This window comes from Labrus bergylta, chromosome 8, assembly GCF_963930695.1.
Source record: "Labrus bergylta chromosome 8, fLabBer1.1, whole genome shotgun sequence".
Classification (NCBI taxonomy): domain Eukaryota; kingdom Metazoa; phylum Chordata; class Actinopteri; order Labriformes; family Labridae; genus Labrus; species Labrus bergylta.
Window position 1 is genome coordinate 33,023,338 of NC_089202.1, and position 12,836 is coordinate 33,036,173.

A 12,836-nucleotide genomic window follows, 5' to 3' on the forward strand; every position below is an offset into this window, starting at 1 on the left:
CTCTCTCTCTCTGATTAATGACAGTTATTTTTCTGTAAATGTCATCCTGCTGTTGGAGTAACAGTAACATCTACCTGATCACGATAGGAGGGCTCTTCACTCAGTGAGACGCTTCTGACCTTTCACTCATAAAGACGTTCACGGTCGGCTGTGATTCAACGTCTTCAACACAATCATCTTTATTTTGTAGAGGATTCACAAGCATGAACAAAAGATCCTCTACCAGAGGATAGAAGAGTCTAGAGATATGACAGAGACATTTATTATCATCTTTGAACTAAATGACTCTCCTCTCTGCAGAGTTATAAAAGAGAAGCTACGATGACATCATGTTCAGTAACAGCAGAGCTAAGTGCTAAAGTCAGAATGCTAACGTGCTCAAAATGAGACGAGTGCTGGACATGTGTCACATACACACCCATTCTAAAAAGCCTGTTTTTACAGCAGAGATGAACATGTTTACAGCCTGGTTCAAAAAACCAAATAGGTGTGATTAGCTCATGTCTGGATGGACACACACTGTACGGGGGGTGAATGTTTTGATGACTCATCAGTTTTGATTTGATGAAGGATAAGAGTTATTCACAATAAGGCGTGTAGCTGACCTGATTGACAGGTGGGCGCGGTGTAACGGTTTGTCAGGAGGTTTAAAACCCGCCTCAGCTCCAGCTCTCAGCCTGTCGTTAGGTTGACTGAAAGTTAGACTGAGACAGCATTTCCAGCATGGAGACCGCCATCGATGGGACTCCAGCGCCCCCTGCAGGGACAGACAGGGGACGCCATCGATGGGACTCCAGCGCCCCCTGCAGGAACAGACGGGGGACCGCCATCGATGGGACTCCAGTGCCCCCTGCAGGAACAGACGGTGGACGTATCGTCCAGTAATATTTAGAGTCTCTGACTGTCCCTCACAGGTCACCATAGGTCTCTGCTGAGTCCTTCATCCAGCGTTTCCAAGTTTACTGTTCAGTCTTTGAACATTCTCAGATCCAACATGTGAAGTAGGATGTGATCAGTGACGAGGAACATGAAACAGGATGTTGTCAGAGTAGTTTGTTTGTTAATGTAGAAACACGGCGTCCTTTAAAGGATTGAAACAGGATCAAAAGTGAATCAAAGATGAAATGGAGACGGGGTAAGCGTGGTCGTGTCCCGTGTGTCTCAGAGCCGCTGCAGTGAAGGACGACACCAAAGCTGTTTACTCTTTACGTCCAATCTTTGATCCATCTTTTGTCCCACTGTATCCATTATTCATCGAGTCACTCAAATGTGCTTCACAAGGTCACACAAGGTGTCGCATACAGACGGTGTTAAAGGAACGTTCTGGAGGTTTTTTACTTTAACATGTGTGGACACGATCATCAGGAACAAAGATGGTCGACATGTTTCATACTTTCAATAGCACATGATCAGGAGTGTCAAAGCTTTTAGTCGCTGTGGCCTTTTTGGTTGACCAATCAGAAATGGTCACATCTCAGGTTGAACATTAAAAGTGTTTTCACTGCCCAGAAATAAAAACTTTCTGAAGTTTATCACTCTGAGCGTCATGAAGACAAACATCTGAATGTTTCTCTCCTCACCCAGAGTTTCTCCTCCAGCCTCCTCGTGTTTATTCTGCAGAAAGTCAGAATGAGCTGATGTGAGAACGCAGCAGGATATAATCAGGAGAATTCACCTGGAGCCAGTGGGAGGGGCCAGTGGGAGGGGGTGGTGACCTTTATTCCCTGTGATCGCTGTGCGACACCTCTAACCCTACGACATCACAGTCTGTTTACCTGCTGCAGGATGAAGCAGTTCCAACATTTTTGTTCCTGAACGTTTTTTTAAAGACACCAGATGATGTTAAAATAAAAGAGACTTGACCTCCTGATTGAGTCGTACTGAACGTTCCTTCACGGAGCGTTTAACCTTTCATTTCTTTTCAAGTCGTCCAGTAAAGACGTCCATCTGAAGAGAACGTCCAGGTGTGAAGGGAAACCTCTCCTGTACCTCCATTCTCACGCTCTCCTGTATTGATTGTTATTTTATAGCTTTGATGAATATTTGAAGCGGTGTGTGTGTGTGTGTGTGTGTGTGTGTGTGTGTGTGTGTGTGTGTTTGAAGTAGCTCATGAACAACATCCTGAATAATGCAGACGTGATTTAAAACCAGCGATGAAACCTGCGAGGTCAAAGGAAGCGCAGAGCTCAGTGTGATGGTATCGGTCAGGACAGAAACAACCCGAGCAGCCTCGCTCTATTAAAACATCTCTTATTCATGAGATGGATGCAGAAGGGAGACATCACGCCGCAGGATGAAAGTGATCAATCATTACGTCGTCTTCTTCTCACACTGCGAGCAGGGACGACCTGCTGGAACACGAGGCGGTAAGAAACGTGTTTCTTATCATACAGCAACATCTGCTGTTCAGTGATGAAGCCAACGTGAAGTGCAAAAACAGTGCAGTTCCTGGAGTGTCCACTTGGGGCAGACTGAAAGTCTTTGCAGTGTAGGAAGAGACAGACTCGTTGATTTAACGACCGCCATTGTTGGGCTTCCAAAACATCTCTTTAGAAACCAACCAATCACTGATGTCAGGGAGACGGCGTTCATGTTTTCTACAGTCTGCTGGATGTTTGATGGATTTGATTGATAGATGAGAGGAAACAGGAGATCAGTGAAAGCTGTTGAGGGATTCTAATTCTACATTTATTCATAGAGATCATTTCAAAAGAACATCTACAGATCGTGTTAAATATATGATAGGTTAGTGAAACGTTAGCAAACGGTCAGGACTGACAGGAAGTGGTCGAACGCCTTTTAATAAGGCAGTTTTTTCTTACCACTGTAACTTTTGCTGCTTTGCTAAAGTGCTCATGATGGATAGGCCAGGTCTTTGTAATATAGCAATGAGTAAGGTCTTTTACCTGCTTTTTGTAACATAACAATGAGTAAGGTCTTTTACCTGCTTTTTGTAACATAACAATGAGTAAGGTATTTTACCTTCTTTTTGTAAAGTGTCTTGAGATAACAGTTGTTATGAGTTGACGCTATACAAAATAAATTGAATTGAATTGAATTGAATTGAACGCTTCATTAATCCGTATCCTGAGTTAGTGACGTCTTTGGTTAAAGTTTTTAGTGAAATCAAGAAACAGATAAATGAAAATAAAACATGAAAACAACTTACAACCTGGAGAGATCTGCTCCTTAAAGCATCTGCAGGCTAAAGGCCTGAAGCCTGCAGGAGAGGTTCTTTTAAGCCTCGCCCACAAGAAGTGGGGGAGATGGAAGAAGGGGGGGCTGAGATTTAGCATCTTATAAATCTCTGTGAGTTGGTCGACTTTCTTTTCTCTTCATCACAGACTGTTCGTTGTTTTCAGACAGTTTCTTTAAAAAGTGTTTTTATGTTTTTAAATATTTTAGTTTGCAGGAAGTTTAAAGTTGTTTGCTCTGAAGTTTCCTGTTGAGTCCGTCCTGGACTAGTCCGGTGTGGACCTCATGGGTCACATGGACTCTCTGCTGGACTGAAGCATCAACATGTTTCTTTATATTCTTATTGACTTTGGACCCTGCTGTTGGTAATTTTATCGGTTTCATTTGTCACATTAAGATTTATTTAAATATAATAGTTGACTTTAAAGGACCAATCAGTGTAGAGAGTGAAATAATAAAGTGATCTTACTATCTGATCAGAAAATGGAGAGAGGTTAGAACACAGAAAGGTTTACAGACCCATGCAGAGCTGGATAAACACTGAAGCTTCAGAGTCCACCACATGGTGACCTGAGTGACTCTAGAGAGGAGGGGGGCAGCTCTCTATGATGTTTAGAATTTAGACTGCAGTACCCATTTTAAACACTAGGTGGTCAGAGATACATATGTTGATGTTTACTTTTTATCACCTTTGTTCTTATACAATCATCAGCGTAGAAGTAAGAGGTAAAGAGAAAAAGAAAAAAAGCTTTAAACATGATTTAATAACAGGCAGTCAGATTCAGTGTAAATGATCAAATTAAAAGGGGAAACCCGAGCAGAAGGTATACCTTTCTTTCAAAAAACGCATTATATATCCTATATAAACACTTTTTTGCGAAGAATAATGTTTGAATAAATAATTGTGATTTCAGGTTAAAGTGACACGCTGACAGTTCCCTGCCATCACCGGAAGGAGAGATGTGTCACAACGCCTTGTTGCTGAAACAGAAATATTTCTTGAATGAGGTCAGTTTTTCTTAATTTTACTTTCTTTAATGTTGTTTAGTGTCAGAACGTTCAGAAAAGACAGCTTCTTTTCTGGCTCAAATGAGGCTGTACCCTGATAGTGCAGTGGATTCACTGAGAGTTACTCTGGATTTCATTGCTCCCCTGAAACAGAAGGTTGTCAAGCGGTGGAGAGTGGCTCCATGGTTCAACTCAGAAATCCGTACTCTAAAACAATCGTCGCGGAATTTTGAAAGAATATGGCGCTCAACTAAAACAGTAGAATCTCGTTTTATCTGGCAGGATAGTCATAGAAGATATATGAAGGCTCTACGTCACGCTTGAGCTACCTACTACTCCTCTCTAATCGAGGAAAACAAAAGCAATCCTAGATTCCTTTTCAGCACTGTAGCCAGGCTGACAGAGAGTCATGGCTCCATTGAGCCTTGTATTCCTTTAGCCCTCAGCAGTAATGATTTCATGAGCTTTTTCAACAACAAAATTCTAGACATCAGAGACAAAATTAGTAACCTCCTGCCCTTACCTGGTGCAGATACGTCTGATACGGCAGAGACAGTTCCAGGACCAGATATTAGTCTCGACTGTTTTTCTCCAATCAACTTTTCAGTTATATTCCATTTTTTATGCGTCGAAACCATCAACCTGTATTTTGGACCCAATCCCAACCAAGCTGTTTAAGGAAGTCTTTCCCTTAGTTAGCAACTCTATATTAGATATGATCAATATGTCTTTACTGGCAGGCTATGTACCACAGGCATTTAAAGTAGCGGTAATCAAACCTCTACTTAAAAAGCCTACTCTAGATTCAGGAACTCTAGCTCACTACAGGCCTATATCCAACCTTCCTTTTATCTCAAAGATCCTGGAGAAGGTGGTAGCTAATCAGCTGTGTGACTTTCTCCATGACAACAGTTTATTTGAGGAGTTTCAGTCAGGATTTAGAGTCCACCATAGCACTGAGACTGCACTAGTTAAAGTTACAAACAATCTACTTCTAGCTTCAGACAGGGGACTTCTGTCTGTGCTCGTCCTGTTAGATCTTAGTGCTGCTTTTGACACCATTGACCATCAGATCCTATTATACAGACTAGAACATTTACTTGGAATTACAGGGACTGCTTTAAGTTGGTTTGAATCCTACTTATCAGACCGATCTCAGTTTGTACATGTTAATGATGAGCCCTCTATGCACACTAAAATTTGCCATGGAGTCCCACAAGGTTCAGTGCTTGGACCAATTCTCTTTACATTATATATGCTTCCTCTGGGAAATATTATGAGGAAACACTCCATACAGTTTCATTGTTATGCAGATGATACTCAGCTTTATGTATCAATGAAGCCCGATGGCACCAGTCAGTTATGTCAGCTGGAAACGTGCCTTAAGGATGTTAGGACCTGGATGACCAGAAATCTTTTGCTACTTAACTCAGACAAGACTGAAGTTATTGTGCTAGGCCCTAAAAACCTCAGAGAGACTTTTTCTAGTGATTTGACTGTCCTTAGAGACATCAGCCTGGCATCTAGCACCACTGTTAGGAATCTAGGAGTTCTTTTTGATCAAGATATGTCTTTTAGCTCTCACATCAGGCAAGTTTCAAGAACAGCCTATTTTTACCTTCGTAGTATATTCAAGATCAGGAATATCCTGTCGCAAAATGATGTAGAAAAACTAGTTCATGCATTTGTTACCTCCAGACTGGATTATTGTAACTCTCTTTTGTCAGGGTGCTCTGGCAAATCTCTAAAGACTCTTCAACTAGTCCAGAACGCTGCAGCTCGTGTACTGACCAGAACCAGGAAAAGGGACCACATTACTCTTGTCTTGGCTTCTCTTCACTGGCTCCCTATACAGTCTAGAATAGAATTCAAGATCCTTCTTCTCACCTACAAAGCTCTAAATGGCCAGGCACCATCTTACCTGAAGGAGCTACTAGTGCCGTACTGTCCCTCGAGAGCATTGCGGTCCCGGAGTGCAGGCCTACTAGTGGTACCTACAGTCTCTAAGTGTACTATGGGGGGTAAAGCCTTCAGTTATCGGGCTCCTCTCCTCTGGAACCGCCTTCCAGCCGGGGTCTGGGAGACAGACACAGTCTGTATTTTTAAAGAATAGACTTAAAACTTTCGTTTTTGATAAATCTTATAGTCAGTGCTGGTGTAGATCAGCTCTTAGTTATGCTGCTATAGGCTTAGACTGCCGGGGGAACTGGCACCTTGAGCTCCTCTCTCTCTCTCGCTCTCTCTCTCTCTCTCTCTCTCTGTGCATATACAGTACATCATATTACTGCATGTATCTATCTGTAAATCTCAGTCACTAACCACCTACTTTCCTGAGAGCTCTTGATCTCTCTTAGGCTCCTCAAGATTGTTGATGGACGGTCTGCCTCCCCCCACCCCATTGCTCCCTATCCCTCTTCCTGCATCTTATCCCATCTCTCCCCCTATCCCATTCCAACCCCGGCGCAGTCTAGGCCTGTGAAGGCTGTTTCGTCATGAGCCGGGGATCCAGCCGAAGATTTCTGCCTAAATATATGATAGGTTAGTGAAACGTTAGCAAACGGTCAGGACTGACAGGAAATGGTCGAACGCCTTTTAATAAGGCAGTTTTTTCTTACCACTGTAACTTTTGCTGCTTTGCTAAAGTGCTCATGATGGATAGGCCGGATCTTTGTAACATAGCAATAAGTAAGGTCTTTTTACCTGCTCTTTTGTAATGTTAACAGACAAAGAGTAAGGTATTTTACCTTCTTTTTGTAAAGTGTCTTGAGATAACAGTTGTTATGAGTTTACGCTATACAAAATAAATTGAATTGAATTGAATTGAATTGAATTGAACGCTTCATTAATCCGTATCCTGAGATAGTGACGTCTTTGGTTAAAGTTTTTAGTGAAATCAAGAAACAGATAAATGACAATAAAACATGAAAACAACTTACAACCTGGAGAGATCTGCGCCTTAAAGCATCTGCAGGCTAAAGGCCTGAAGCCTGCAGGAGAGGTTCTTTTAAGCCTCGCCCACAAGAAGTGGGGGAGATGGAAGAAGGAGAAGCCTTTTTTTCCATTGGGGCAGTGTCCACTAGATGTTGAGAGCAGAGAATTAAATATTTAATGGATGCAGTGTGTATCTTAACATTTAGACTACACAGCCACACTGAGGCGTTGTCTCTTTGTGTTACTTTTTCTTTGATGTGACCCACTAATGAAAGCATTCAGAGTTATTATCAGTTTCCCCCTTAAGGGACCACAGCTGCATTCCAGCTGTGCAGAGACGCCTCTTTCATTTGTTCTGGTCAGAGTTTCTCTCTCTTCTTTCATGAAGCTTTAGTGTGAAATCAACACATCTGTGGTCATCTGACCGCAAACCTCGTTGTTATTAAACCCAATCACAGCTGGATCATCATCATGGTCAGTGAATCATTTGAGTCAGGTCTTCTGTGTTCTGTTGACTGAACAAAATCAAAAAGAGGACAAAGCTTTGGTGTGAATCAGGAAGTCATCCATATTTTATATCTTAAAACACTTTGTCATTAATGTCATGATGTAAGGATGTAATGAGTCTGTGAGGGGGAGACGGGAACAGAGAGTCTTTTTTCTCCAATCAGAAACCTTCTGGAGAGACGAGCGTCACTCTGCACATGCTCAGTTTGACCCTCCTCCAAACAGAGAAGAGACTGATCTATTCTGCTGAGTGTATTTCTCATAACGAGCTCAACTTGAATATGAATGACTTTAAAACACTTTAAAAAACATGTTCATTGTTATAGAGTCAAAGTTTTCTGGCTGTTTTACAGAGTGTCATAAAAGACGAGGAAAATAGAAAATATTTTTCTTAAAGGTTCCCCTACATCAGGTTGAGCCCTGATAGCCAATAGGAAGACAGGACTCTGCAGCGTCAGCAGTCGTCCTGTTCCTGCTGTCCACACGGGGCAGTGCAGGTTTAGATCACCTGTTAAATGATAGAGAAGAAGTTACTAATGAGCAGTGAGGCTTTAGAGAACTTCTTCAAGTTTGTTCTAATTCTATTTTTAGTTTCAGACTCGTGACTGTTGTAGTAGTGTTGTCGTCAAGACCAAGCTAACTGAGACCAGAGTACCCGAGACCGAGTCAAGACCAAGACCATGAATATCTAATGGTCTATCTAACACGGGCTGAGGGTACCTGAACACGGACTGAAGGTACCTGAACACGGACTGAAGGTACCTGAACACGGGCTGAAGGTACCTGAACACAGGCTGAGGGTACCTGAACACGGACTGAAGGTACCTGAACACAGGCTGAAGGTACCTGAACACGGGCTGAGGGTACCTGAACACGGGCTGAAGGTACCTGAACACGGGCTGAGGGTACCTGAACACGGACTGAAGGTACCTGAACACGGGCTGAAGGTACCTGAACACGGACTGAGGGTACCTGAACACGGGCTGAAGGTACCTGAACACGGACTGAGGGTACCTGAACACGGGCTGAAGGTACCTGAACACGGGCTGAAGGTACCTGAACACGGGCTGAAGGTACCTGAACACGGGCTGAAGGTACCTCAACACGGACTGAAGGTACCTGAACACGGACTGAAGGTACCTCAACACGGGCTGAGGGTACCTGAACACGGACTGAAGGTACCTGAACACGGACTGAAGGTACCTGAACACGGGCTGAGGGTACCTGAACACGGACTGAAGGTACCTGAACACGGGCTAAAGGTACCTGAACACGGGCTGAAGGTACCTGAACACGGGCTGAAGGTACCTGAACACGGACTAAAGGTACCTGAACACGGGCTGAGGGTACCTGAACACGGACTGAGGGTACCTGAACACGGGCTGAGGGTACCTGAACACGGACTGAAGGTACCTGAACACGGGCTGAGGGTACCTGAACACGGGCTGAAGGTACCTGAACACGGGCTGAAGGTACCTGAACACGGACTGAAGGTACCTGAACACGGACTGAAGGTACCTGAACACGGACTGAAGGTACCTGAACACGGGCTGAAGGTACCTGAACACGGACTGAAGGTACCTGAACACGGGCTAAAGGTACCTGAACACGGGCTGAAGGTACCTGAACACGGGCTGAAGGTACCTCAACACGGACTAAAGGTACCTGAACACGGGCTGAAGGTACCTGAACACGGGCTGAAGGTACCTGAACACGGACTGAAGGTACCTGAACACGGGCTGAAGGTACCTGAACACGGGCTAAATTTACCTGAACACGGGCTGAAGGTACCTGAACACGGACTGAAGGTACCTGAACACGGACTGAATGTACCTGAACACGGGCTAAAGGTACCTGAACACGGGCTGAAGGTACCTGAACACGGGCTGAAGGTACCTGAACACGGACTGAATGTACCTGAACACGGGCTAAAGGTACCTGAACACGTGCTAAAGGTACCTGAACACGGGCTAAAGGTACCTGAACACGGTCTGAAGGTACCTGAACACGGGCTGAAGGTACCTGAACACGGACTGAAGGTACCTGAACACGGGCTGAAGGTACCTGAACACGGGCTAAAGGTACCTGAACACGGCAGCAGAATGTACAGCTCGAGATGACTTTAGATTTACAGGAGCAACTCTGAGTTTCATATCTGAGCAACACAAAGTTCAAATCCTCCAATAATCAGAATCAATATTTCAGAGTCTCAGATCTAAATCCTGTTTGTAGTGATCACGACTCATCCTGAAGCTGATGAGCTGGTGACACGCTGCATCATTCAGAATCACAGAAGAAGAAAAGCAGGTTCTTCTCTGTTTGTACGCAGCAGCAGAAAACTTGCTCTCATAATTACAGGAACGTGCGTGGGAGGACTGTGCGTGTAACTGCGTGTCCACAAAGTGTGTGTGTGTGTACGTGTGTGTTTGAAAGTGGAAGGGGGGGGGGGGGGGGGGGCGGGGTTGCAGGGTACAGATGGAGAGAGAGAAGATGGAGGAGGTCTCGCTCTGGCTCTCGGACGCTTTTGTACGGTGGCTGGGAAGTGCAAAGCAAAATTACAAAATCTAAAACAAATTTACATTTTGAAAAGCATTTCATCCAAAACAAACAAAATGACGTCTCACTCAGTCACTTCCGGGTCACTTCCTGCATTTGGTACATCCCCTTTCCGTCAAGAATCTGTAGTTTGTTTGGGGGACGAGTGTTTCACATCTTGTAAATTTGTTTTAGAAAATGTAAATGTGTTTTGTTAAGAGTTTTGGTTTTGTAATTTTGTTTTTCAAAATGTCAATTTGTCTCACATTTTGTAGAAGTGTTTCCCACTTTGTAATTTTGCTTTGCACTTCCCAGCCACCGTACTTTTGAGCACAGAAAACCTCAAAGTGCACTTTCTCTCCTGAGCAGTGCGGAGGAGGAGGAGGCTGAGGATGAGGAGGGGAGGAGGGATGAAGAGGAGGAGGAGGGGAGGAGGGATGAGGAGCCTGTCACACACAGCTCGCGCTCTCAGCACAGTTATTTCGTGCTCTCTCAGCAGCGCGTGCGGAGCCTCTCTGTCCTCACACCTTCTGAGAGCGGGAGGAAACTGGAGAAACCCCGGATGTAGGTGTGAGCACATTAATAATAATTATTATTATGTGAAGTATGAGATCAGAGCGGACCGTGGGCTGGATCCTTCACGTCTCCAAACACGGAATACCCGGATGACCTATCGGAGTTACCGGAGGGTTTCTTCTTCTTCTTCTTTTGTTTCTCTCACCTGACACCTCGTGACACCTCGTGACACCTCGGGATGGATGCTCGAGCAACAAGCGACCGTGTCCGCGTGCAGCAGCAGCAGCAGCAGCAGCTGTTCACGGGGAGAACGCGCTGCTGAGTCGTGTGTGTGTGTGTGTGTGTGTGTGTGTGTGTGTGTGTGTGTGTGTGTGTGTGTGTGTGTGTGTGTGTGTGTGTGTGTGTGTTTAAAGGCTGTACCTGCGGGACCACAGCAGTCTAACAGCCTGACACCTGCTTCAGCGGTGTCAGGAGCACGCGGTCGCTTTTCTCTGCTGGATCGAGCACGAGGCTGTTGGATTCATAAAAGTCTCGTGAAAAGTGCCTCGCGCCTCGTTTGTTTCCGGTGGGGGTGTGTGTGTTTTGTGTGTTTGTGGGGAGGAGAGGGAGTCGCACCATGGGCTCCAACAACCCCCCCACATCGGGTCCGGGTCTGACTCTCCGGGTCTTATGGATGCTTCACGCGCTCGTGGACCTGTCGGGCTCTCAGGAGATTTACGCGCCGCACTCCATCCGCGTGGAGGGGGACGTGACAGTGGGGGGGCTCTTCCCGGTGCACGCCAGGGGGGGGCTCCCGGGGATGCCGTGCGGAGACATCAAGAAGGAGAACGGGATCCACCGGCTGGAGGCGATGATGTACGCGCTGGACCAGATCAACGGGGACGAGGACCTGCTGCCCAACGTGACGCTGGGCGCGCGGGTCCTGGACACCTGCTCGCGGGACACGCACGCGCTGGAGCAGTCTCTGACGTTCGTGCACGCGCTCATCCAGAAGGACACGTCGGACGTCCGGTGCACCAACGGGGAGCCGCCGGTGTTCGTGAAGCCCGAGAAAGTTGTGGGAGTGATCGGAGCGTCCGCGAGCTCCGTGTCCATCATGGTGGCCAACATCCTGCGGCTGTTCCAGGTAGGAGCTGCCCCCCCCCCTCCTGTACAGTGCACTCTGATGACTTCTGTACCTGCATTATCTTTAAAGTCACGCACCTTACGTAACACACCGAGAGGCTGCAGGCCTGTTGCCTCACTCACACACACACACACACACACACACACACACACACACACACACACACACACACACACAGACACACACATACACACACACACACACAGACACACACACACACACACACACACACACACACACATACACACACAAACACACACACACACACTCACACACACACACACACACACACACACACACACACACACACACACAGACACACACACACACACACACACACACACATACACACACACATACACACACAAACACACACACACACACACACACACACACAGACACACACACACACACACACACACACACACACACACACACACACACACACCCCTCTGTTTTGGGGGAAAGCCCTCTCAGAGTGATATCAGCAGGTTGATTTGTTTTTTCTGTATTTTGGTGTCAAACAGACTCAGCTGCTCTCTGCTCATGCGCACTGACACACACACACACACACACACATGCTCATGCGCGTGCTCATGTGCGTGCTCATGCGCACTGACACACCTGTAGGTTTACCTGCTGCGGGGATGAGAAGGAGGAGAGAAACAGAAACGGTGCAGATGCCTCAGGGAGTGTCTTTTTGGTTTTAGTAACAGATTCACTAATGAATGGAGAACGTAAACTGCAGAACTAACACGTGACCTCGCTGGTTTCAACAGAAAGTAATCATCTACTCTCAATACTCTGACTGATCACTTTGTAATGCATCACCAGCTGGACCCCAAACAGCTGCAGAATCAGGGTCATTATAGAAGCTGCTCAGCTGTGAGACCTTTAACTTCTTTAAATACTGCAGAGGGAACATTTCATGAAGTCTCATCTCGTCATGATCATGTTGAGGGAAGTGACACGCTAAGCGTTCTGCAGCCACAGGAAGTGATGTCAGTGTGGGGATTCT

The 12,836-nt window shown here is 45.8% G+C and overlaps 1 protein-coding gene across 1 annotated transcript in view; it reads left to right on the forward strand.

The window, feature by feature from the left end:
• Positions 1-10,606: 10,606 nt before the first annotated feature.
• LOC110005555 (metabotropic glutamate receptor 7) overlaps positions 10,607-12,836 on the forward strand; it is a 97,774-nt gene continuing 95,544 nt past the window's right edge. The window contains exon 1 of the mRNA XM_065958047.1: positions 10,607-11,818. Within this exon, the coding sequence (XP_065814119.1) occupies positions 11,309-11,818 (510 nt within the window). The 5' untranslated portion in view covers positions 10,607-11,308. The remainder of the gene's footprint in view (positions 11,819-12,836) is intronic.